This window comes from Heterodontus francisci, chromosome 31 (assembly GCF_036365525.1).
Source record: "Heterodontus francisci isolate sHetFra1 chromosome 31, sHetFra1.hap1, whole genome shotgun sequence".
Lineage (NCBI taxonomy): Eukaryota > Metazoa > Chordata > Chondrichthyes > Heterodontiformes > Heterodontidae > Heterodontus > Heterodontus francisci.
The window spans coordinates 12,762,895-12,790,006 of record NC_090401.1 but is presented as its reverse complement, the minus strand read 5'-3'; the positions used below and the strand labels follow the sequence as shown (position 1 = coordinate 12,790,006).

The 27,112-nt window shown below is 44.4% G+C and overlaps 1 protein-coding gene across 1 annotated transcript in view; it reads left to right on the top strand.

The window, feature by feature from the left end:
* LOC137347073 (adhesion G protein-coupled receptor B2-like) overlaps window positions 1–27,112 on the top strand; it is a 1,240,702-nt gene that overhangs the window by 1,159,621 nt on the left and 53,969 nt on the right. Inside the window, exon 28 of the mRNA XM_068011112.1 lies at window positions 15,895–16,559. Within this exon, the coding sequence (XP_067867213.1) occupies window positions 15,895–16,559 (665 nt within the window). The remainder of the gene's footprint in view (window positions 1–15,894; window positions 16,560–27,112) is intronic.

Sequence of the window (27,112 nt, the reverse complement as noted above, 5' to 3'; positions counted from 1 at the left end):
TCCAAGTCACACACCATCCTGACTTGGAACTATATAGCCGTTCCTTCACTGTCACTGGGTCAAAATCCTGATACTCCCTAACAGCATTGTGGGTGTACCTACCTCACATGGACTGCAGCGGTTCAAGAAGGCAGCTCACCACCACCTTCTCAAGGGCAATTAAAGATGGGCAATAAATGTTGGCCTAACCAGCGACGCCCACATCCCATGAATGAATTTTTTTTTAAATCCTGCAATACATACTTTCCCCATCAGTGGTGCTGGTGCACTTCTACTGTCTTCATTGTCAGAAGCTGTTTGAAGTAAATGGCTGCTTTCCAACTTTGCTGCATTCAGCTCCAGAAATTGAGGCATTTAACTGCTAACATTTAATTATTTCTGACTTTTACCTTTCCAATCAATCTGTTCTCTTTATTCCTTCTGTTGTTTCCTTGGCTGTCTGGCTGGGGAAAAGTAATTAAATGGCCATTTTTCTCAACCACAGCTGAAAATAAATAAGCAGCTCTCCAAACTCCCTTTACAAGTGCTATCTGCTGCTCACATTTAAGCCTAATATTTTTAGGAAAAAATTATCGTTTCCCAGTAAATAAATCTTTCAAATGTTATTCCCATTGCTTCCATTTTATAACTTAATAAATATCCACAGCACTAGAAAGGAGTCCTTGACGTCGTAATCCGTGGCAGGAAGAGCCTGAAGATAGCCCTGGATGAGGACCACCACGGACCTCGATGCCAGCAGGGCCCGGCCTGATATTGCTGACGGCAGCGAGGCCTCATGGCCGCCTGCACCCCGCACCCACCCACCCCACCCCCTGCTGATGCTCAGCGACAATAATTTAAATATTTAAATAACTTAAAATAAGTGAATTAATTAATCTCACATTGCCTCCTGATGTGCTGCCGCAATCTTCAGCCCGGTGGCCGGAACTGCCGTGCCTTCGGATCCCCATCCGGGAGAACAGGGCAGGGCACTTGTAGGGAGGGGGGGAGGTAAGTTTATCAGTGTGGGGGGGGGAGAACCGGGGTCAAATTAGCTTCATGGTGTAGGCGATGGTGGGAAGGATTGTAGTTGAAAGTTTATGCAGTTTGGGAGGGGGAGGGTCAAATGGTGTTTTGGGGGGAGAAAGAGCAAATAATTAATTTAATTGGTATTGGGGGGCTGGGAGAGGGGCAAAATAGATGTATTTATTTATTTTAATTCCATTTCCCTTTAAATATTTTAAGTTCCCAGTAGGGCTGCCAGCCCTTTAAAAATGGCGTCAGCACCTGCGCACAGGCAGCTGACGCCATTGCCGGGGACGGACAGCCCACCCACTCCACTCAATCGGGGGTGGGGTGCGGCCCACCCTGGCTATTTAAATGAGCCGTCACGCTTGGAATTGCGGTGGCTCTTTGGCACGCGCCCCACATGGGCGGGCTGCCATTTTTTTCGCCTGCTGCCATAAAGTTGTTTTCACTCTAACATAGCACTTCCTAGCTCTTCACCACTTTTAAAACTTCTTTTCTGAAAATACACATCAGATCTCAACTGCTCTAAGTGATTTAGCCCTTAATGTCTTCAATCTGCAACCCCAGAACCCACCTACTGTAATTAGCAATTGCCTGCTGTCATAGAATCATTGAATAATACAGCACAGAGGAGGTCATTTGGCCCATTGAATCCTGCACTAAACTGCAGTTCTACTAGCGTGCAAATCAGCTACAAGTAGATCAAGAGTTGTAAACAAAATCAAACTCTCAGGAGAAAAGAATAGCAATTTCAGAGTTCAAACTTTACTAATTTAATCTGAGATCGAATTAAACATTAGGAATCAAGAACCTGCATCAAGAACCTGCCTCAGGCTTTCTCACTTCTGAAGCTTTTTGATGCTGTGCGCAATGTTTTTTTTCTATTCGAAGTGTAAACTTTCCACAAATGGTAATTTTTAAAGGAATGCAGGGGAATGATCAAGGCAGAGAGATCATATAATATTGGAATATTGGGCTGGACTTAATGTGGCTGTCGAAGGTGAGTATGGTGGTGTGGGAGGATGGAGCATCGCAACGGAATTGTCCACCTGGAAATCCAGCGTTGTGACGTTGGTTCCGGATTTCCGCCTCGGTGGTAACCTATATTTGGAGGCTCTGTGCAGGATAACCCAAAGCTGACAATGTGCAATTGTAAGTGGGGTAATAATGACTGAAAAGGGGAAAAGAAAAACACCAGGTTTCTTGTGCATTAGAGTAAAGTTTACATGACTGGAATGACTTTGTCAGTTGTTACGACCTTTCTGGAGAGGAAGGATTTATCTCTGAGTGATTTTCAAATCTTAACCAAGGCTAGGCTAAAAGCATTGGCAGAAAAGTTGGAATTAGAGATAAAACCAAGAGCTAAAAAAGTGGGCATAATTGAGGTAATAGCACAGCATTTGAAATTGGAAGAAGAAAAGGCAATCCAGATGGTGGTTCATTTGAATTAGCTCGAATTCAGTTGCAGATGAAGCAGTTTGAACAGGAAAAAGAAATGAAAAAACTTGAACATGAACGAGAAAAAGAAAGGAAAAAGCAAGAAAGCGAGTAGAAGGAAAAAGAGAGAGCATTTCAAAAGGAAAGAGAAGAGAGGCAGGAGAAAGAAAGCGAGTGAGAAAAGGAATTTGAATTTAAAAATCTGGAACTAAAACAAAAGGTTGGCCTTGATTCTAGTGAAAGTTCTGAGGAGGAAGAATCTGATTTCAACCCAGGATCCAGTGGAGAGCTGTTTTAATTTGTGCAAGCACTCCCGATGTTTGAGGAAAGGGACGTAGAGGCACTTTTCATTTCTTTGGTAAAGCTAACTGAACAGCTGAGGTGGCTGAAAGAAAACTGGACACTGCTCATGCAACGCAGGTTGATGGGCAGAGCTCATGAAGTTTATGCGATGCTTTCTGAGGAGATGGCAAAAAAGACTTTTCTCGCTGCTTATGAGTTAGTCGCTGAAGCTTACAGGCAGATATTTCGGAACCTCTGGAAACAGCCTGGGCAGACTTATATAGAATTTTAGAGGGTAAAGCAAATTCGCTTTGATCTTTGGGTGCGGGCACTAAAGGTCGAGGCCATGTATGAGACCCTTGGGGAAATAATTCTCCTGGAAGAATTTAAAAATTCACTCGCTCTGTTTGTAAGAACCCATGTAGAGAATCAGTAGGTTTCAAAAGCCAGACAGGCAGCTGAGATCGCTGATGATTACGAGCTTGTTTACAAGTCCAAACCCTTTATCCATCATGCTCACAAACCTAAGAAGGATAGAAGGTAGGAGGGTGAAAGGAAGGCAAGTAGCCGGAGACAAGAAGGAACAGCTGGTAACGCTGCAGGCCAGAAAGGAAGGTGCTGAGGGTGGAAGTGAGGTTCGAAAGCCTAAGTGTTTCCATTGCCACAGGTGGGACACCATCTTGCAGAAGGTTGGAAGTTGCAGGGTAAACCTATGAGACTTCTTGGGGTACCTAAGGCCAATGCAGAGAAAGGGGCCCTGACCGAGAGTATGATAGATCCAGCTGTAGCTCTGACTGCAGCTGTAAGGCCAAGTACAAAAACCACTGTGAGTGCAGGGGACATGAACAAGATACCTGAGAGTTATAGGAAATCCTTGTCAAAAGGAAAAGTAACTCCTTATCCCTCAAGTGAGGCAGGTAAACTTATGCGTATACTATACTTAGGAATACAGGAGCCACACAAACTCTTTTTTGCTGGGAAAAGGTATAACTTTTGCACCAGAGAGCGCACTGAGTGCCAAGGTTTTAGTGAATGGTGTTGGCGGAGAGTAGGTACCTGTACCTTTGTATCGGGTGCACCTGGAGTGTGACCTAATGTCTGGAACAGTAAGGAGTTGTCCATAGTTTGCCTGTGGACAGATATAACTTCTGCAGTGTGTTCAGGATGGTTTTCTAGAGCAGTATGTTGAGGAACCGACTAGAGAACAGGCTATTTTAGATTTAGTTTTATGTAATGAGAAAAGGCTAATTACTAATCTTGTTGTAAAAGAACCTTTAGAGTGACCATAATATGATAGAATTTTACATTATGTTTGAAAGTGAGGTTGTTCAATCTGAAGCCAGGATGTTAAATTTGAACAAAGGAAATTATGAAGGTATGAGGGGCAAATTGGCTGAGATGAATTGGGAAAATACATTAAAAGGTATGATAGTACATTGGCAATGGATAGCCTTTAAAGAAATATTACATTATTTACAGCAACTATACATTCCTTCAAGGCACAAAAACCCCAAAAGTAAAGGCGGTCAACCGTGGAAAACAAAGGAAGTTAAGGATTGTATAAGATTAAAAGAAAACGCCTATAAAGTTGCCAGAAATAGTGAACCTGAGGATTGGGAGGATTTTAGAAGACAACAAAGGAGGATGAAGAAACTGATAAAGAAAGGGAGAATGGAATATGAATGTAAGCTAGCAAAAAATATAAAAACAGACTGTAAAAGCTTCTACAGGTATGTAAAAAGGAAACGTTTGGCTAAGACAAATGTAGGTTCATTACAGGCAGAGTCAGGAGAATTTATAATGGGGAGTAGATAAATGGCAGAGAAGCTAAATGATTACTTTGTGTCTGTCGTCACTGAGGAAGATGCAAGAAATCTCCCAGAATTAGAGATCCAAGTGATTAGGGGGAATGAGGAATTGAAGGAAATTAGTATTAGTAAGAAGGTTGTATTGGAGAAATTAATGGGGCTGAAGGCTGATAAGTCCCAAGGACCTAATATTCTACATCCCAGAGTGTTGAAAGAGGTAGCTAGAGAGATAGTGGATGCACTGGTGATCATCTTCCAAAATTCTATAGATTCTAGAGACGTTCCTGCAGATTGGAAGGTCACCCCACTATTTAAGAAGGGAAGGAGAGAGAAAACAGGGAATTACAGACAGTCATTGGGAAAATTCTATTTTCAAGGATGTGATAAATGGACATTTGGATAATAATGATCTGATTGGGCATAGTCAACATGGATTTATGAATGGGAAATCGTATTTGACAAACCTGTTGGAGTTTTTTGAAGATGTTGCTAACAGAATTGATAAAGGCGAGTCGGTGGACGTGGCATACTTGGATTTTCAGAAGGCGTTTGATTGGGTCCCCCACAGGAGGTTGGTTAGCAACATTAAAGCACATGGGATAGGAGGTAATAAACTGGCATGGATTAAGGATTGGTTAACAGGCAGAAAACAGAGAGTAGGAATAAACGAGACATTCTCACGTTGGCAGGCTGTGACTAGTAGGGTAACATAGGCATCTGTGGTTGGTCCCCAGGTGTTCACAATATCTATTAATGATTTAGATGTGGGGACCAAATGTAGTATTTCCAAGTTCACGGAGGACACAAAACTAGGTGGGAATGTGTGTTGTGAGGAAGATGCAAAGCGGCTTCAAGGGGATTTGGACAGACTTAGTGAGTGGGCAAGAACGTGGCAGATGAAATATGTGGAAAATTGTGAGGTTATCCACTTTGGTAGGAGGAACAGATATGCAGAGTATTTCTTAAATGGTAAGAGATTAGAAAGTGTAGATGTCCAAAGGGACCTGGGGGTGTCCTTGTCAATAAGACACTGAAAGCTAACATGCAGGTGCAACAAGACAATTAAGAAGGCTAATGGTATGTTAGCCTTTATTGCAAGAGGATTTGAGCACAGGAGTCGTGAAGTCTTTATTCAGTTGTATGGAACCTTGGTTAGTCCGCACTTAAAGTTCTGTGTGCAGTTTTGATCCCCTTACCCTAGGAAGGATATTATTGCCATTGAGGGAGTACAACAAAGGTTCACCAGACTTGTTCCCGGGATGGTGGGACTCTCGATGAAGAGAGATTGTGGAAACTGGACCTGTATTCTCTAGAGTTTTGAAAAATGAGAGGTGATCTAATTGAAACCGCCAAAATACTTAAAGGGATAGATAGGATAGCTACAGCTAAGATGTTTCCCCTGGTTGGGGAGTCCAGAACCAGGTGACACAATTTCAAAGTAAGGGGGAAGCCACTTTCTGAGGAGAAATTTCTTTATTCAGAGGGTTGTGAATCTTTGGAATTCTCTACCCCAGAGGGCTGTGGAAGCTCATTCATTGAGTGTGTTTAAAGCAGAGATTGACCGATTTCTAAATACAAATGACATAAGGGGATATGAGGATCGTGTGGGAAAAAGGCATTGAAGTAGGTGATCAGCCATGATCATATTGAATGGCGGGGCAGGCTCAATGGGCTGAATGGCCTACTCCTGCACCTATGTTCCTATGTTCCTATGACCGACTCCTGGGGACTGATTTGGCTGGAGTGAAGGTAGTAGCTTCTCCAGTAGTCACCAAAAGACCAGGTGAAGCCAAAGAGACACAGCAGTTGCAGGAAAAGGTTCCAGGAATTTTTCCTTCATGTGTAGTGACCCGAGCAATGGCTAAACAATTTGCATTGGCGGAGGTTAAATTGGCACCACAGACAGAGAACTGAATATCTGAAACTTTCTTTGGGGATTTGGATAATCCGAAGGAAATGTTTAATAAGTCTTCTCTGATCAAGGCTCAGCAAGCCGGTCCACAGTTAAATAAAGTGGCACAATTGGCTCTAACTGAAGGGAGCTCCAGAAGGATACTATGTTAAACATGGGATTCTGATGAGGAAGTGGGGACCTCCTCGCAGACCTGTGGACAAAGAATGAACGGTAGTTCACCAGATAGTAGTACCGCCCAAGTATTGCCAGGAAATATTAAGGATAGCACATGAAATTCCTATGGCAGGACATGTGGGGATCTGGAAGACCTAGCCACATATAAGTCGACATTTTTACTGACCAGGTCTTTACAAGGAAGTGATGCAGTTTTGTAAAATGTGCCATACGTGCCAGATTGTGCGAAAACTGCAAACTGCCATAAAAACCAGTACCTCTAATTCCCATACCAATTTTTGGGGAACCATTTAGTTGGGTGTTGGTAGACTGTGTGGGACCCTTACCAAAAACAGAAGCGGGACATCGATATATCCTTACTATTATGGATATGGCTACTCGATTCCCAAAGGTCATTCCCTTGAGAACAGGTTTCTGCTAAGGTAGTGGTAAAGAAGTTAACCCAGTTCTTCACCCAATATGGATTACTGATTGAGATTCAGTCGGAAATGTTATGTCCAAAATTTTCCAGGAAGTTATGAGTAATCTGAGTATAACACAGTTAAAGTTCTCAGCGTACCGCTCACAGACACAAGGGACTTTAGAAGGGTACCATCAGACCCTCAAAACTATAATCAGGGCATACTGTCATGAATATCCCCATGATTGGGACAAAAGGTTAGAATTTCTTTTGTTTGCCACCAGGGATTCACCTAATGAGTCAACCAGTTTTAGTCCCTTTGAATTACTTTCTGGACATAAGTTGAGAGGTCCTCTAAAACTAATCAAACAAAGGTTTTTGAAACAGAAGGACGAATCTTCCATAAGAAAAACAAGAAGTGCTGGAAATACTCAACAGGTCTGGCAGCATCTGTGGAGAGAGAAGCAGAGTTAACGTTTCAGGTCAGTGACCCTTCATCAGAAGGGTCTGATGGTTCAGTGGGCCATATAAAGTATTCAAAATTATAGTAAAGTAAATTATTTGATTGACACCCCAGATCGCCGGAAAAAGAATCAGCTGTGTCACATCAATATGTTGAAACAATATCACTGCCGGGAGGAGGATAAGCAGGTTTGTCAGGTATTAGGGTCAGTGAAGGATGAAAGGGATGGTGAGGATGAGGCAGTAGGAAGCCTAGACAATTCTCAAATTGAACTTCCTATTATCTGGTTAGCTCACACTGAATTGTTAGGGAGATTAGACACTATGGGCTGGATTTTGTAGAGGCCTCGACGTCGGGATCTGTGGTTGGGGGGGGGTTGCGCGGGGGGGTTGGGCACGAGGATTGCGCTGGATGAGGCCCGCCATGGACCTCAAGGCCGGCAGGACCCATCCCGATATTGTCGGCAGCGGTGATGCCTTATGGTGGCACCTCAGCCACTCGATGACAGGACCTTAAATATTCAAATTCATTAACTTACCTGAGTTAATGACACTCCTGTCGCATCCTGAAGTGCCGCTGCAATATTCATCCAGGCGACCGGCACTGCCGCGCCTTCAGATCCGCGTCCCGGGAAACGAGGTGCAACACCTGTGGGGAGGGGGGGAGGAGGTAATTTTCTCAATGTGGGGGTGGGGGAGTGGAGTCAAACTATTCTGAATTGCGGAGGGGACGATAGGAAGGGGTAAAGTTAAAAGTTGGTGAACTTTGGGGAGGGGGGGAAGGTCAGGTACATAAAGTAAGTATTTTTGTGGGGGAGAGGGCAAGGAATGAGTGAATTGTGAATGGGGGGGGTGGTGGTGGGAGAGGAGCTGGAAACATGGATGTAATTTTTAAAAATCAGTTTCATTAAACTTTCCCATTAAACATTTAAATTCAATGTAAGGGCTGGAAGCCCTGTAAAAATGGTGCCGGTGCCTGCGCAGTGGCGCCGGACGCCTTTGCCGGGGATAGCATGCCCGCCCCCCCCCAATGATGTCATCATTGGGGGGGTGGGTCTGCCCCAGCCATGTCAATGAGCCACCGCATATAATATTGCAGCAGCTCCATGGAGTAAAACCCATGCGTGCGGGCCGTCATCTTTTATGGTGTTAGACTGACGGGGGAGTAATGCACTGTCAATTCAGTCCCTTTACTCCACAGATCACAGCATATTATTAAAATTTCCCACCTACCGGAAATTAGCCAAATGAAACACTTTATTAATCCCCACAATAAAACACATCAAACCAGGTATCTTTAAATAACAACAAATTAACTATTGATTTATAAACTAAATCTTAAACAATATTGAGATAAATCTATGTCTAAAAAGACTTTATAACTTCTTTTTCCTCCTAACCTTCATGCACATACATGTAGGGCTGAATTTTACCGTAGTGCCGTGCTGGGCAGCGGCGCGCTTCGAAGTCGGCGGCCTTCCAACATGGAAGTACAGCCGCAGAGCCCCTATGTTATTACGCGCGGGGGCTCATTTAAATGGAGGGCATGTAACGACCACCCCCAGTGAGGTAGAGGGGCCAGCCGCTGCATCCACGACAACGGCGTCTGGCACCACCGCCCAGGCGCTAGCGCCATTTTTAAAGGGCTTTAAGCCCTTACATGACATTTAAAATGTTAAAGATAAAGGATGGTGCAAATGTAAGTGAAACACCTGATAACATTCTCATTGCCCTCGCAGAAGAATCGATGGATTTTTTGGACTTTCCCCCCAAAAGAATTTTTGGTCTGATCCCGACCTTTCTCCGCAACCCCCCCACACCCCCAACCTTTGGCTACTTTAAACCTTGGCTACTTCCCACCATTCCCCCCCCCCACCACCAATCAAAAGTCTTTTCCCCCTTCCCCCCCAGCCCTGAAATTTGCACTCCTACCCCCTCCCCACCAGTGTCTCGCCTCGGAACTCCATACTGAGTTCCGAAGGCATGCTAGTTGCGGCCGTCGCTGGTAATATCGCCATGGGACGGCTGCCATGACCAGGTAGGTTCATTATCATTTAATTTACATGAAGTTGATTATTCAAATGAAGGCCCTGCAACCAAGCGGCAGGGGGGCAGCACCGAGGCCTCGCCGCTGCCAGTTATATGCAGCGGGGCCTTCTCGTGGGTCCTGGCAGGCCGCAGCGGCAAGCATTTTATGGGCCTCCCCGCCACAATCCACGACATCGAGGAGCTGGTAAAATCCAGCCCATACATAAACCAACAGTTAACCGGTTCTAAAATGATGTTTTAAAATTGGAGCTGTTCCTTAGGAATAATGAAACAACTGGGTTGTAAGGCCTGGTTGGTTACTTTCCCGGTTCAGTGAGGTGTCCCAGAGTCGAATAGTCAGATGTCACTCGAAGTCTCCAGGCGAGTTTGATGAACTGTTTGTAATGGATAGGCATTCAAGATACTTAGGCTGCAGTAGGTGTCACACAGATCTTTCAACAAGGAATATAACTACAGGTCTATTTGGATTTTGAATTAGCAGTCTATCAATAGAAACTTTACTGAGTTTCCAGAGCTCCCAGAAACACAAAAGACAACAGAAAGTCACTCCTGAGGCAGAGATGTCTTAGAAACTGGAAGTAAAAAGGAATTTGCAACCTCCAACAATGGAAAGATTCCTTTCCAGGGGTCTTTTTCCTGTTTAGGCGAAACACAGCCTGTAGGCCAATGTAGATTTTCTGCTGAGAGAGGGACAAATCCTTCCTTCGAGGAGAGCACGCTTCGCTGGTCTGCCAGATCAAACCAGCTCCAGCCAGTCTTTACACACAGTCAAACTAGTACAATACAGCATGCGACCACATCTCTCTTTCTGTTGCTTAGGTTTGTAGCTTGCACTTGGACACTGGCCATCTTCCATACAGGAATGGAATTGAGAACACAGAAACCTATCAGAGCACACCATTTGCTGAAAACATGGATACAACCTCTGCAGGATATCAAATGCCCCCATATTAAAGACCAAAGGTCCTCCTCATCATTTAGAAATACATTTGTTCCACAGAATATTAAAACTTCTTTCAATCTCAAAGGCACACAGACCCCCCTTAGTTTTTAAACAGAGTGAAAAAAAATACTTACATGACAAAGGCTGCTGCTGTAATCAGGGGCGGCAACATAAAATTCAGCCCTATGCTTTTATATTTCGATGTAGAAAAATGAGAATCCCTAACAAGGCTACTCACAGCATTTAAAGGAGTCTGGAGGGATAAACCCAGATATACAACCTTAATCATACATGAGATGAATGTAGGAGAATCCTCTCCTGTAAAAAAGCATCCTTACTGCTTAAGTCCAGAGAAACAGGCCCAGGTGAAAGCAGAAATCCAATACATTTTGGAAAACTGCCTAATTGAACCCAAAGTAGCTGGAGTTCCCCAGTCATGTTAGCGCCGAAGCCTGATGGTTCAACTGGATTTTGCAAAGACTACAGAAAGGTTAAGGCCGTAACAAAGGCAGACTCCTACCCAATTCCTTGCTTGGAAGACTGTATTGACAGAGTTGGCAGTGCCACGTTTCTTACAAAAATAGATTTGTTAAAGGGATACTGGCAGGTTCCTTTAACACCCCGAGCTAAAGAAATATTGCCCTTTGTCACACCTGACAGTCTTTTCCAATGCTAAGTGATGCCATACAGGCTAAAAAAAAATGCCCCGGCAACATTTCAGAGACTAATGAACCAAGTGGTAGCCAATGTTGCTAACTGTGTGGTTTACCTTGATGATGTGCTGGCATAGAGTGACACTTGTAAGGACCACTTAGAACAACTAGAAGCTCTATTTAGAAATTTACAGTCGGCTGATTTGGTGATAAACCTTGCCAAAAGTGAGTTTGCAAAAGTGCGGGTAACCTACCTAGGGCATAGAGTAGGGCAAGGACAAGTGTTGCCAAGAACAGCAAAAGTACAAGCATTGATGGAGTTCCCTGCCCCTAAGACTAAATGAGAAATCATTAGGATTTGGGGGGCCTGTGGTTTCCACCGCAAGACTGTGCCAAATTTCAGCACTATAGCTGCTCCACTGCCGGATTTGCTACAAAAAAAGAAAGCCAAGGCAGTGTGCTCAGGAGAGAACTAAACATCGTTTGAGAGGCTGAAAGCCATTTTGATCAATGAACCAGTGTTGGCTGCCCCATATTTCACTTAGCCCTTCAAAGTAGCAATTGAAGAGAGTGACCTGGGGGTCAGTGCAGTCCTGTTACAAGAAGATGAATCAGGCATAGAAAGGCTAGTGGGATACTTTTCCAAAAGGCTAAATCAACACCAAAAGAGATACTAAGCAGTGAGAAAAGAAACCCTTCGATTACTCGTAGCTCTTAAACATTTTGAAGTCTATGTCCGCCACGACTACAGAGAGACACCGGTATATACTGATCATAACCCACAAGCCTTTGTAGAAAAATTCAAAAACCAGAATGTCAGACTGGTTCGATGGAGTTTACTATTGCAGCCCAATCACTTAAAGATTATCCACATAAGGGTGGCACAGTGGTGCAGCAGTTAGCACCACAGCCTCACATCTCTAGCAACCTGGGTTCGATTCTGCGTCTTGCCTGTGCAGAGTTTGCAAGTTCTCCCTCTGACTGTGTGTGTTTCTGCCTGATGCTCCAGTTTTCTCCTGTAGCCAAAGACTTACAGGTTGATAGGTAAATTAACTAGTGTAAATTGCCCTTAGTGTAGGTAGGTGGTAGGAGAATTGTGGGAATATGGGATTAGTGCAGTATTAGTATAAATGGGTGGTTGATAGTCAGCACAGACTCAGTGGGCCAAAGGGCCTGTTTCAGTTCTGTATCTCTCAAAATAACACATTGTGGGGCAAAATAATGCTTTCTCTAAAATGTAACTTTGTTTTGAGTTATCTGAGTACAAAGATGGTACAAAACAGTATTAGTTGCAGGTAAAGAGTGAATGAGTGTGTAAATGTGTTTTAATATTTTTTCATCATCTGTTTTTTTCCCACTCTTTGTAATGCAACACATTTAAAAATGGTATTTTATTCCTCCAAGGTTGAAGGTGTTATGAAAGTACTTCCATTTTTTACTTTTTGTAAGGACTTGTGTGAAAATGGATTCCTTTGGAGGACTGAAGTGATTCCATAGATGCTGGACTTGTTTTTTTAATGGTCACTGGAAGGACTTTGGGGCTTTGTTTAAAAACTCTTACTGGAAGTCACATGTCTTCAGCTAAGTAAACAGCAGGTGCCTTCTGACTATGGGAGTTGTTTACGGAGAAGTGAGATGTCAAGATTTATGGTGGTCAAGAGTTAGTTTTGCTTTGGCTTGTTTTGAGTCAGTTGGGGGGGTGGGGGCAGCCTGTTAAAAGAAAAGACCAGTTCTTCATTTCCCCACCTCCCTGAGAAACCCTGAGAATCCGGTGTGTGACAGCTGAAACCCCTGATGCCGTATTTCTCCTGGAAAGCCCGCTAGACTAATCCTCGATGCCGCCTGAAGAGAACTGCTCCAAAAAGATCCCGGTGACAGCTGTCTATGCGTATTTGGGACACCAAAAAGGGAGAACTGATATCATTCCATATATTATCCTTTTCCTTCTAGAATTAACAAGTATTTGGCCAAAGTATTTTCTTGTCTTTTTTGAAAAAAGGTCGCTGCAGAGAATGCTTCTTTATTTTTTCTTTAACCGGTGTGGGTCTGTGTTGGGCTAATTTAGAAGGGAACTTTTATACTTCAATTTGTGTGTTAATGCTTTGCATCTTTACTGAATACATCTTGATTTTTAATAAATTGATAATTTTGTTGTTTATTAAAGAAACCTGGTTGGTGGATATTATTCTGAAATAGAAGTAGAGTATATAATTGGCTGGGTAAACATTCAAATATATGTTGTAACCTGTGGAGAAGTGGAACTCGAGAAAGACAGTGCACTCCCCCTGCCTTGGTCGTAACACCTATGATCACTTTGGCAGGTGTCCTCTGGTTGCCTGAGGCCTGGAAGGCCCCAACTGCCTCGGGGTGCTCTATACTGCTGCAGGACTCTCCTCAAACATTGCGAGTGCTGGAGCTGGGCTCACTGGAGGAGGGGCTGAGGTGTCAGTGGATGGCAACCTGTTCTCCTCCCTTTGAATGCTCTCTTGAGCCTCCCTGCTCACCAGAAAAGGACCAGGAGCTGCAGAAGCCTCCGCGCTCCTGTTCCTTCTCTTGCCTTGCCACTGCTGCGTTGAGCTCATGGTCAAGGTGATGGTATGCAAGTCTACACGCATCTGTGGGATTTGGCTCCTCTTGAGGGTCGCCAACCTCTCCATGGAGAAAGCCATACGCTCATAGGCCTGAGATATGGCAGCAATCATGGCATGGATGGACTCCTCCTCCGTCGCCTGCTCTTGACTGCACATGGCCTCTGGCATCTCCACCACATGTTGCCTTATCTCTCTATGCAACTCCAGCATGCCCTGTGCTGCTGACACCAGAAGCTCGTCATCCTCCTGGAGCTGAGCATAGGCCTGTCCACCCACAGTCCTCGGACTGTCAGAGGCCTCGGCTATCTCAGCCTCAGTCAGCTGCTTGGGTGTGTGTGTGATGCGCTCACCAGCTTGTGACCCTGATTCTAATGCTGAGTGGTTACCCACCAATGTGTAAGTATCTGCGCTGGTGGAGGATGCAAGAGAATCATGGGATGGTGCATCTTCTGAGTTGTCCTCCTTCTCGGAGGTGGCCTGACCCCCTGTGGCTGCGGACCCCTGCCCATGGCTTCTGGCATGAGATAACACAAACATATGTGGGTTAGCCTGTGCAGATCTCTTGATGCCAACCAAGCGTTATGTGAGTCTCCAACATTGATGCGCATGCTGATGGGAATCAATCCTCACTTGTGCAGGGATTCCAATCTCTCCATCAGATATTGCACAGCCACACTGGGTGCCCGCCAGCTCCAAGGCCTCTTCCTCGGCGGATGTGAGTGGACATAGATCTGCCTGTCCGGGCCATCTCCCTCCTGTTCTGGAAGAGGAAGGATGGAGATGATAGAGAATGGCACAGAGATCAACATGGCACTTCTGCTCATTTCCACCCCTCATCCCCTACGAAAGGATCTGATGTCTCTCATGCCGACACTCGATGTTAGGGGAGTTAAGGGGAGTGGGGGGCGGTTGGGTGAGCGATGAAGGAAGGTGGCCTGTGTCTGAGAGACAGCCATGCATCTGTCAGGAAGAGACAAAACCCTAGCCATTCAGTTAACGCCACAGCGCTGCTACCCTTCCCGCGTATTGGTATGGAACACTCACCTTGGCAGAATGCAGGAGGTCATTAACCCTCTTCCTGCACTGGACCCAGTTGCACAGTGTGACCCCACAGCTACTAACCTCCTCTGCGGTCTCCACCTAGGCTTGCTCAGTCAGGTGGGAGGACCTCTTGCCATTGCTGGGAAATAGAAACTCCTGCCTTTCCCTTGCAGCCTGGAGGAGAATCTTCAGCGAGGTGTCACTGAACCGTGGGGCCACCCCGTGTCTTGCCTCAGCCTTCGTCTTCTGCCCCGTCTCCCCTCAGTGGGATTGGCGGGGGAGCTGCACAGGAACCAGTTCAGACTAAGTTGTAGGCTGCACCAGGCTGACTATGAATCCAAGGCAGGAGTGAATGCAGGGCTGGCAGGCTTTTAAATATGACACCATCACCTGCTCTGGAGTCATCTGAGGCTGTAATTAGCAACTCTCCTCCCACCCCCACCCCGTGATTGAGGGCGACCCACACTTCCCCTATGTAAATTGCAATGGGGCGGGAAGAATGCCCTTCTCCAGGCGGCGGGCTCATTAAATTCAGCCCATTGTATGCAGGAGACCCAGCAGTACAACACAATATCTTAATTTTTATAAGATAGAAAGATTTGCATTTATATAGAACCTTTCAGGACCTCAGACCATCCCAAAGTGCTTTACAGCCATGCAGCAGACAATTTACACACAGCAAGGTTCTACAAACATCAATGTGATAATAACCAAATAATCTGTTTTAGTGATGTTGTCTGAGGGATACATATTGACCAGGACACTGGGAATATCTCCTGTGCTCTTTTTGTACATATGAGAGGGCAGACGGGGCCTCAATTTAACATCTCATCAAAAACACAGTACCTCTGACATTGTAGTACTCCCTCAGTGCCACACTGAGGAGTCAGCCTGGATTATGTGCTCAAGTCTCTGGAGAGGGACTGTGAACCTACAACCTTCTGACTTTCAGGTGAAAGTGTTATTGCTGAACTGTAGCTGACACCTAAACTGCATAACTCCACCTACTCAGCCAGGTAAATCCAGTTCAGAGCAATTTAGAAGTATGAACTTAATAAAACAACAGACTGAAAAGGATGTAAAGCATTTTGTTGGGAACTGATAAATCTTTTATTGTTTCTGCATCCCCAGTACTCTTCAAGGAAGTTAACACTTGCAATCCTGCAACTATTACTGGAACACTGTCTCGCATTTCGCTGGACGACGAGGAAGATGAAAAACTGAATATAAACAGTGAAGGAATGAACTTCTCATCCCTTCCAGGAAACATCCCACCGGGAAATGTCTTGGTCCAGTTGCCTCCTATGCATCAGTTGCACAACATGATGTCTGGTATGAATGAGCTGAATGAGCACCCAGCCAAAAAAGAAACCAACAGTGAGTTGAGGGGAACACTGTATCTGTGCACAGAGAACACCTTGAAGCCAGTGGATGTGAAGTGGAGACGGGCACAGGAGCAGCCACTGGAAGGTGACTACATGGTTCTCCCAAGACGCACAGTCAGCTTAAAGCCTTTCATCAAAGAGGACAGCAAGTTGAACATCAATATGGATGACAACAGACACAATATCATTGGGAACCAGCCAGCCGAGTCAGAGATTTATCCTAACTTTGCCTCAGTCGATCAGATCAACATTAACTTAAATCAACCTTATGGAACTTTTAATCACCCGCGGAGTGTACCCATCAAACAGCACCCTTCAGTGAGGCACATTCTGGCGTCTGAACTTGCTGACAGGAGCAGGACCATGCCACGCAACAAACCAGGTTCAACGGGGTCCATGGGCTCCTTAGAAGTAAGTTGAAGTAGTGATACTCATCAGATCATATTTTCTAGATGTACTGGGGATAATACGGAGGAAACAGGCATTGATAATGCAGGTGACACATTGGCAGTAAGACTGCCATCCCGTTTGCACTTGCCTAACCCCTACCCCTATACCAGATGCCCACAGAACGTAATGCTTCTTTGACCTTTATATTAAATTGGAGCAAGCCAGTGCTACATACCAACACTTCCAAATCCCCATAGTTAGCTCTGCAGAAGTCTTAATGGAATCACAGAATTGTTACAGTGCAGAAAGAGGCCATTCAGCCCATCGTGTCCACACCAGCTCTCCAAAAGAGCAAATCACTCAGTTCCATTCCCCGCCTTCTCCCCAAAACCCTGCACATTCCTCCTTTTCAGTTAACAGTCTAACTCCCTTTTGAATTCTTCAACAGAACCTGTCTCCACCACACTCTCAGGCAGTGCATTCTGGACCTTAACCACTCACTGCATAAAAAAGTTTTTCCTCATGTCATTTTTGCTTCTCTAACCAAATACTTTAAATATATGCTCTCTCGTTCTCGATCCTTTCATGTGTGGGAACAGTTTCTCCATATTTACTCTGTCCATACCCCTCATGATTTTGACTATCTCTGTCAAATCACCTCTCAGCTTCTATTCTCCAGGGAAAACAGTCCTAACTTCTCCAATCTATCTTCACAACTGAAGTTCCTTGTCCCTGGAACAATTTTCGTTAATCTTTTCTGTACTCTCTCCAAAGCCCTCACATCTTTCTTAAAGTGCGGTGCCCAGAACTGGATGCAATACTCCAGCTGAGGCCGAACTGGTGACTTATACAAGTTCGAAATAATTTCCTTGCTCGTGTATTCGATGCCCCTATTAATAAAGCCCAGGATACTGTATGCTTTATTAACTGTTCTCTCAACCTGTCCTGCCACCTTCAATGACTTACGCACATGAAAACCTAGTTGCCTCTACTCCTGCACCCCCTTTAGATTTGTACCCTTTATTTTATATTGTCTACATACTACTATACGAATTAGGAGCAGGAGTAGGCCACTCGGCCCCTCGAGCCTGCTCCTCCATTCAATAAGTTCATGGCTGAACTGATTTCTCCATATTACCACCTACCCCCGATAACCTTTCACCCCCTTTCTTTTTCAAGAATCTATCTACCTCTGCCTTAAACATATTCAAAGACTCTGCTTCCACCACCTTTTGAGGAAGACAGTTCCAAAGATTCACGACCCTCTGAGAGAAAACATTTCTCCTCATCTCTGTCTTAAATGGGCAACCAACTTATTTTCAAACAGTGACCCCTGGTTCTAGATTCTCCCACAAGAGGAAACATCCTTCCCACATTCACCCTGTCAAGACCCCTCAGGATCTTGTATGTTTCAATCAAGTCGCCTCTTACTCTTCTAAATTCCAGTGGATACAAGCCTAGCCAATCCAATCTTTCCTCATAAGATAGCCCGCCCATTCCAGGTATCAGTCCAGTAAACCTTCTTTGAAATGCTTCCAACGCATTTACATCCGTCCTTAAATAAGGAGACCAATACCGTTCACAGTCCTCCAGATGTGGTTTCACCAATGCCCTGTATAGCTGAAGCATAACCTCCCTACTTTTGTATTAAATTCCCTTTGCGAAAAACAATAACATTCTTTAGCTTTCCTGATTATGTGTTGAACCTGCATACTTTGTGATTCATGCACTAGGACACCCAGATCCCTCTGCATCTCAGAGCTCTGCAATCTCTCACCATTTAGATAATATGCTTCTTTGTTATTCTTCCTGCCAAAATGGACAACTTCGCATTTTCCCACATCATACTCTACCTGCCAGATTTTTACCCACAAACCTAACCCATCTATATCCCTTTGTAGCCTCCTCTTCACAACCTACTTTCCTACCTATCGTTGTGTCATCAGCAAATTTAGCAACCATACCTTCGGTCCCTTCATCTAAGTCACTTATATAAATTGTAAAACGTTGACACCACTGGTTACATCTTGCCAACCAGAAAATGACCCATTTATGCTTATTCTTTGTTTCCTGTTAGCTAGCCAATCTTCTATCCATGCCAATATGTTATCCCCTACTCCATGAGCTTTTGTTTTGAAATAACTTTTGATGTGGCACCTTATCAAATGCCTTCTGGAACTCGAATTACAATACATCCACCGGTTCGCCTTCATCCACAGCAGATGTAACTCCCTCAAAGAACTCCAATAAATTGGTTCAACGTGATTTCCCTTTAACAAAACCATCTTGACTCTGCCTGGTTACCTTCAACTTTTCTAAGTGCCCTGTTATATCGTCTTTAATTATAGTTTCTAGCATTTTCCCTCAGACAGATGTTAAGCTAACTGGCCTGCAGTTTCCTGCTTTCTGTCTGCCTCCCTTTTTGAATAAAGGAATTACATTCACTATTTTCCAATCTAATCTTCCCCGAATCGAGGGAATTTTGGAAAATTAATACTAACGCATCAACTATCTCACTAGCCACTTCTTTTAAGACCCTAGGATGAAGTCCATCAGGACCCGGGGACTTGTCAACCCGCAACTCCACCAATTTGTTCAGTACCACTTCCCTGGTGATTGCAATTTTCTTAAGTTCCTCCTTTCCTTCCATTTCCTGACTTATAGCTAATTCTGGGATGTTACTTGTATCCTCTATGGTAAAGACAGATGCAAAATACCTGTTCATTTCATCTGCCATCTCCTTATTATCCATTATTAATTCTCCAGAATCACATTCTATAGCACCAACGTTCACTTTGTTAACTCTTTTCTTTTTTAAATAGCTAAAGAAACTCTTACTATCTGTCTTTATATTTCTAGCTAGTTTTCTCTCGTACTCTAATTTTACCTTCCTTATCAATCATTTAGTCAATCTTTGCTGTTTTTATATTCTGTCCGATCTTCTGACCTGCCACCCATCTTTGCAAAGTTATATGCTTTTTTCTTTAAGTTTGAAACCATCTTTAACTGTTTTAGTTAACCACGGATGGCATGTTACCCTTCCCCCACCCCCCCCCCCTTGGAATTTTTCGTTCTCATTGGAATGTATCTATTCTGTGTATTCTGAAATATCCCCTTAAATGTCTGCCACTGCATCTCTATTGACCTATCCCTTAACCTAATTTGCCAGTTTACTTTAGCTAGCTATATTGCAGCAGCGACAGGGAGAGCGAGGTGGCAAATGGGTAAGTAAGTCCTATATATTTGGGCTGCGGCTGAACCCGAGGCACTACACCTGTAGTGTCTCCCACCCGCCCTCCACCTCTAACCAAAAAAATAGGACTCGGTGGTGTGTAGATAAGGTAAGGCTTTTTTTATTTCTTTTTTTTTCTCGTGTGATTGGTAAAAACTTTTCGTTCCTTTCTCATTTATCTAAGTTAAGCTTAAGATTAAAAATGGCAGGAGATCTCAGACCCGTGTTATGCTCCTCTTGCTGAATGTGGGGGCTCAGGGACACGGCTGATGTCCCTGACTCCTTCACGTGCTGGAAGTGTGTCCAGCTGCAGCTCTTGTTAGACCGCATGATGGCTCTGGAGCTGCGGTTGGACTCACTTTGGAGCATCCGCGATGCTGAGGAGGTCGTGGATAGCACGTTTAGCGAATTGGTCACACCGCAGACGAGGATTGCTGAGGGAGAAAGTAAATGGGTGACCAAAAGGCAGAGAAAGAGCAGGAAGGCAGAGCAGGTGTCCCCTGCGGTCATCTCCCTCCAAAACAGGTATACCGTTTTGGATACTGCTGGGGGAGATGGCTCACCAGGGGAAGGCAGCAGTAGCCAGGTTCATGGCACCGTGGCTGGCTCTGCTGTTCAGAAGGGCGGGAAAAAGAGTGGAAGGGCTATAGTCATAGGGGATTCGATTGTAAGGGGAGTAGATAGGCGGTTCTGTGGTCGAAAACGAGACTCCCGAATGGTATGTTGCCTCCCAGGTGCACAGGTCATGGATGTCTCAGATCGGCTGCAGAACATTCTGAAGGGGGAGGGTGAACAGCCAGTTGTCATTGTGCACATAGGCACCAATGATATAGGTAAAAAACGGGATGAGGTCCTACAAGCAGAATTTAGGGAGTTAGGAGCCAAGTTAAAAAGTAGGATCTCAGAGGTAGTAATCTCAGGATTGCTACCAGTGCCACGTGATAGTCAGAGTAGAAATGGAAGAATAGTCAGGATGAATGCGTGGCTTGAGAGATGGTGCAGGAGGGAGGGGTTCAGATTTTTGGGACATTGGGACCGGTTCTCGGGGAGGTGGGACTATTACAAATTGGACGGTCTACACCTGGGCCGGACTGGAACCAATGTCCTTGGGGGTGCTTTTGCTAACGCTGTTGGGGAGGGTTTAAACTAATGTGGCAGGGGGATCGGAACCAAATGAGGAGGTCAGTGGACAGTAAGGAGGTAGTAACTAAAGCCTGTAAGGAACTAGATAATGAAGTCAGCGTGACTAAGGGGAAGAGTAGGCAGGGAGCAGATGATGAACGCAAAGGGACTGGTGGTCTGAGGTGCATTTGTTTTAATGCAAGAAGTGTAGTAGGTAAGGCAGATGAACTTAGGGCTTGGATTAGTACCTGGGAGTATGATGTTATTGCTATTACTGAGACTTGGTTGAGGGAAGGGCACAATTGGCAACTAAATATCCCAGGATATCAATGCTTCAGGCGGGATAGAGAGGGAGGTAAAAGGGGTGGAAGAGTTGCATTACTGGTCAAAGAGGATATCACAGCTGTGCTGAAGGAGGGCACTATGGAGGACTCGAGCAGTGAGGCAATATGGGCAGAACTCAGAAATAGGAAGGGTGCGGTAACAATGTTGGGGCTGTACTACAGGCCTCCCAACAGCGAGCGGGAGATAGAGGTACAAATATGTAAACAGATTATGGAAAGATGTAGGAGCAACAGGGTGGTGGTGATAGGAGATTTTAATTTTCCCAACATTGACTGGGATTCACTTAGTGTTAGAGGTCTAGATGGAGCAGAACTTGTAAGGAGCATCCAGGAGGGTTTTCAAGAGCAGTATGTAAATAGTCCAACTCGGGAAGGGGCCAGACTGGACCTGGTGTTGGGGAATGAGCCCAGCCAGGTGGTTGAAGTTTCAGTAGGGGACTACTTTGGGAATAGTGATCACAATTCCGTAAGTTTTAGAATACTCATGGACAAAGACGAGAGTGGTCCGAAAGGAAGAGTGCTAAATTGGGGGAAGGCCAACTATACCAAAATTCGGCAGGAGCTGGGGAATGTAGATTGGGAGCAGCTGTTTGAAGATAAATCCACATTTGATATGTGGGAGGCTTTTAAAGAGAGGTTGATTAGCGTGCAGGAGCGACATGTTCCTGTGAAAATGAGGGATAGAAATGGCAAGATTAGGGAACCATGGATGACAGGTGAAATTGTGAAACTAGCTAAGAGGAAAAAGGAAGCATACATAAGGTCTAGGCGGCTGAAGAAAGACGAAGCTTTGGAAGAATATCGGGAATGTAGGACCAATCTGAAACGAGGAATTAAGAGGGCTAAAAGGGGTCATGAAATATCTTTAGCAAACAGGGTTAAGGAATATCCCAAAGCCTTTTATTCATATAGAAGGAGCAAGAGGGTAACTAGAGAAAGGATTGGCCCACTCAAGGACAAAGGAGGAAATTATGCGTGGAGTCAGAGAAAATGGGTGAGATTCTAAACGAGTACTTTGCATCGGTATTCACCGAGGAGAGGGACATGACAGATGTTGAGGTTAGGGATAGATGTTTGATTACTCCAGGTCAAGTCGGCATAAGGAGGGAGGAAGTGTTGGGTATTCTAAAAGGCATTAAGGTGGACAAGTCCCCAGGTCCGGATGGGATCTATCCCAGGTTGCTGAGGGAAGCGAGAGAGGAAATAGCTGGGGCCTTAACAGATATCTTTGCAGCATCCTTAAACACGGGTGAGGTCCCGGAGGACTGGAGAATTGCTAATGTTGTTCCCTTGTTTAAGAAGGGTAGCAGGGATAATCCAGATAATTATAGTCCGGTGAGCCTGACGTCAGTGGTAGGGAAGCTGCTGGAGAAGATACTGAGGGATAGGATCTATTCCCATTTGGAAGAAAATGGGCTTATCAGTGATAGGCAACATGGTTTTGTGCAGGGAAGGTCATGTCTTACCAACTTAATAGAATTCTTTGAGGAAGTTACAAAGTTGATTGATGAGGGAAGGGCTGTAGATGTCATATACATGGACTTCAGTAAGGCGTTTGATAAGGTTCCCCATGGTAGGTTGATGGAGAAAGTGAAGTCGCATGGGGTCCAGGGTGTACTAGCTAGATGGATAAAGAACTGGCTGGGCAACAGGAGACAGAGAGTAGCAGTGGAAGGGAGTTTCACAAAATGGAGACGTGTGACCAGTGGTGTTCCACAGGGATCCGTGCTGGGACCACTGTTGTTTGTGATATACATAAATGATTTGGAGGAAAGTATAGGTGGTCTGATTATCAAGTTTGCAGATGACACTAAGATTGGTGGAGTAGCAGATAGTGAAGGGGACTGTCAGAGAATACAGCAGAATATAGATAGATTGGAGAGTTGGGCAGAGAAATGGCAGATGGAGTTCAATCCGGGCAAATGCGAGGTGATGCATTTTGGAAGATCCAATTCAAGAGTGAACTATCCAATAAATGGAAAGTCCTGGGGAAAATTGATGTCCAGAGAGATTTGGGTGTTCAGGTCCATTGTTCCCTGAAGGTGGCAACGCAGGTCAATAGAGTGGTCAAGAAGGCATACAGCATGCTTTCCTTCATCGGACGGGGTATTGAGTACAAGAGTTGGCAGTTTATGTTACAGTTGTATAAGACGTTGGTTCGGCCACATTTGGAATACTGCGTGCAGTTCTGGTCGCCACATTACCAAAAGGATGTAGATGCTTTGGAGAGGGTGCAGAGGAGGTTCACCAGGATGTTGCCTGGTATGGAGGGCGCTAGAGGTTGAGTAGATTAGGATTATTTTCATTAGAAAGACGGAGGTTGAGGGGGGACCTGATTGAGGTGTGCAAAATCATGAGAGGTATAGACAGGGTGGATAGCAAGAAGCTTTTTCCCAGAGTGGGGTATTCAATTACTAGGGGTCACAAGTTCAAAGTGAGAGGGGAAAAGTTTAGGGGGGATATGCGTGGAAAGTTCTTTACGCAGAGGGTGGTGGGTGCCTGGAACGCGTTGCCAGAGGAGGTGGTAGACGCGGGCACGATAGCGTCTTTTAACATGTATCTAGACAGATACATGAATGGGCAGGAAGCAAAGAGATACAGACCCTTAGAAAATAGGCGACAGGTTTAGATAGAGAATCTGGATCGGCGCAGGCTTGGAGGGCCAAAGGGCCTGTTCCTGTGCTGTAATTTTCTTTGTTCTTTGTTCTTAGCTTGCTGTCATGCCCTAATAATTGCCCTTATTTAAGTTTAAAATACTGGTCTTGGGCCCACTCTTCTCTCCCTCAAACTAATGTAAAATTCATTCATATTATGATCGCTGCTACCTAGGGGCGCCTTAACTATGAGGTCTTTAATTAATCCTATCTCGTTGCACAATACCAGGTCTAGGATAACCTGCTCTCTGGTTGGCCCCAGACATACTATTCCAAGAAATTATCCTGAAAACATTGTATGTACTCATCATCTAGGCTACCTCTTCCCATCTGATTTTTTCAGTCTATATGTAGGTTAAAATCCCCCATGATTATCGCCATACCTTTCTGACAGACTGCCATTATTTCTTCCTTTATACCCCGTCCTACACTGTGGTTAACATTAGGTGGCCTGTACACCAGTCCCACAAGTGACATCTTGCCCCTTATCATTTCTCATCTCTACCCAAACTGCTTCGACAACCTGGTTTCCTGAACTTAGGTCATCCCTCTTTACTGCGCTAATATCATCATTAATTAACAGAGCCAGCTCTCCACCTTTTCCTAGCTTCCTGTCCTTCCCAAATGCCATGTACCCTTCAATATTCAAGTCCCAATACATGTCATCCTGCAGCCATGTCTCTAATGTCTTTCCATGTTATTCCTATCAAGTTAAATCACTTCACATTTCTATGCATTGAACTTCATCTGCCACCTGTCTGTCCATTTCACCAACTTGTCTTATGTCCTTTTGGAGTTCTCCACTATCCTCCTCACAGTTCACAATGCTTCCAAGTTCCATATCATCTGCAAACTTTGAAATTGTGCAGATTATGCTTCTGTGAAATGCTCAGGGCATTTTATTACATTACATAAAAGCAAGTTGTTGTTGATCTGAAATACTTTATTCTGGTAAAATGTTTCTTACATGCTTTTTTGTTGCTCTATTGGGCGATCTAATGCAGAATCACATAAATCCATCCAGTTAATTTGAGTGCAGTGACCTTTAGTTCTTAATCTTCAGTCTCACCGTTTCACCAGGATTTCATTATTTTTATATCTTTCCTAACATACTTAAAACACAAAGCAATTTTCATTTTTTATGCTGTGGCTTTCTTGAGCTGGAAAGGCAATTGTAGCTGGAAGAATAAGCTTGACCCTTTGTGATGTAGGTAGACTGAAATATTCAATGTTCATCTTCAGATAAGGTGGCTATTTTTATTGCTGCAGATGTAGTTGTTGACTTTGCTTAAAATAGTTGGCCCAGCTCGGCAACTGCTGGTGACTCAGGATGACATGAGACTCTACCTCAGCTGATTGTGCTCCATATCTCTGGACAGGATATTTTCTCCACATTTTCTTGGCACCACCATTTTTCTGACTTAGAATTTTAGCTTTTCCTCCCTAGTTTAGAGAAACTGTGTTTTAGCTACTAGGTTGGGTTAATTTTGGAGGAATTTTAAGAGACAAAAGCAGAGATTGTGGATGATTTTTTGAAAAGGCCATGAAAGGGCAAGCTAGGTACAATTGCTCCAATGGGACTCAGGTTAGGAGGACACATTTTTGTGGTACCCCCATTAGGCTGTCTCCTCTTCAAAGTGGAAAGTTATTCCTCAGCTCTGACATTCCAGGATTCAGGGTGACCCTCCTCCCCCACCCTCACCCCAAACCTCAGCCATGCAGATGACTCCTTCCCCAAGATTTTAGATGGAGTCCCCAATCAGAGGCTAGGGCAGATGGAAGTTCCAATTGACTGCACGTGCACTAGCAAAATAACCTCCCTGGAATTTTGGGCTCAGTTTGAATAGGAGATAGAGTGAACCTCTTAGAATAATGTGCTGAGATCAGTTAAGTGGATCATTATTCATGAGATTCTTTTCTACAATTCATTAAAATGGAGAGTAAAGCTATTAGGAAGAATCGAATGTTGTACTTCCGAGTTGGTTTTTGTTCTTGTCAGCCTCAATAAGTTTAACTATGTAGAAAAATGTACAGAAAGAGGTGAGAACACATGGCATGGTTTATTTTCTTTTTTTAAAAAAAATGGTCCTTTCCTCTGCACATATTATAACTATAAATTTATTGAGCAGTAACATAAAATGGGTGATAATGAATTGGAAGTCTGTTTTACACTCACTTCTTTTCCATTGACTGCAATGCTGTTGAATTCCTGTTTTGTGCTACCTCCAAGCTGAATTTGGATATCTCCCGAGCTGAGAACATGGTCAGGTGACCTGCTCCCAGGCTTTATCAATTCTGTTATCAACTTGGGCAGTTCACAAGTGCCAGAGTATTTTTTATTTGTTCTTCGGATGGGGGTGATGATGGTAAGGCCATATTTATTGCCCATCCCTTGTTCTGAGAAGATGCTGGTCAGCCTTCTTCTTGAACCTCTGTAGTCCTTGTGGGGATGGGGTCCTCACAATGGTGGTCAATTTTTCATATTCAACTCCCTCCCTATCTCTGTTACCTCCTCCAATCTTACAATCCTTCAAGATCTATGCATTCCTCCAACTTTTGCCTTTAGTGCATGCCCCATTTCCTTCACCTCACCATTGATGACAGTGCCTTCAGCTGGCTAGGCCCTCAGCTCTGGAACTCCCTTTAGCCTCTACATCTTTTTTCCTTTAAGATACTGCTTAACACTTACCCTTTTGACTGACCCAGCTTTTCGTCACCTGTCCTTGGTGTCATTGTTTGTCTGATTACTCTCCTGTAAAGCACTTTGGGAGGTTTTACTATGTTAAAGGCACTGTATAAATGCAAGTTGTTGTTGTTTGGGAACATTCCAGACTATTGATCACTCCAACCCTCCATGTGGTTAAGAAGCTAGTTCAGTGGCATGCACAATATCATATAGTGCCAAGTTATGCAGATCAGTAAAGGCTCTGATTCAATTCCTGATCCGCCATGATCTTATTGAATGGTGCAAAGGCTCTAGGGGCCGAATGGCCTGCTCCTGCACTTATTTCTTTTGTTCTGATGTGTGCTGAGACAGCTGATCTTGGTATCAATGAGAATGCTGCAATTAGCCTCAGCATTCCTGATATCAGTCGGGAACAAAATCAGTAAGGGTTGGCATTCCTGCTCACTATTCAATGGTGTGTGCTGGAAAATTGTGATGAGGTCTGTTGTCGGTATCATCAGGCTTGCTTGTGATATCCATAGCTGCCAAATAAGCCT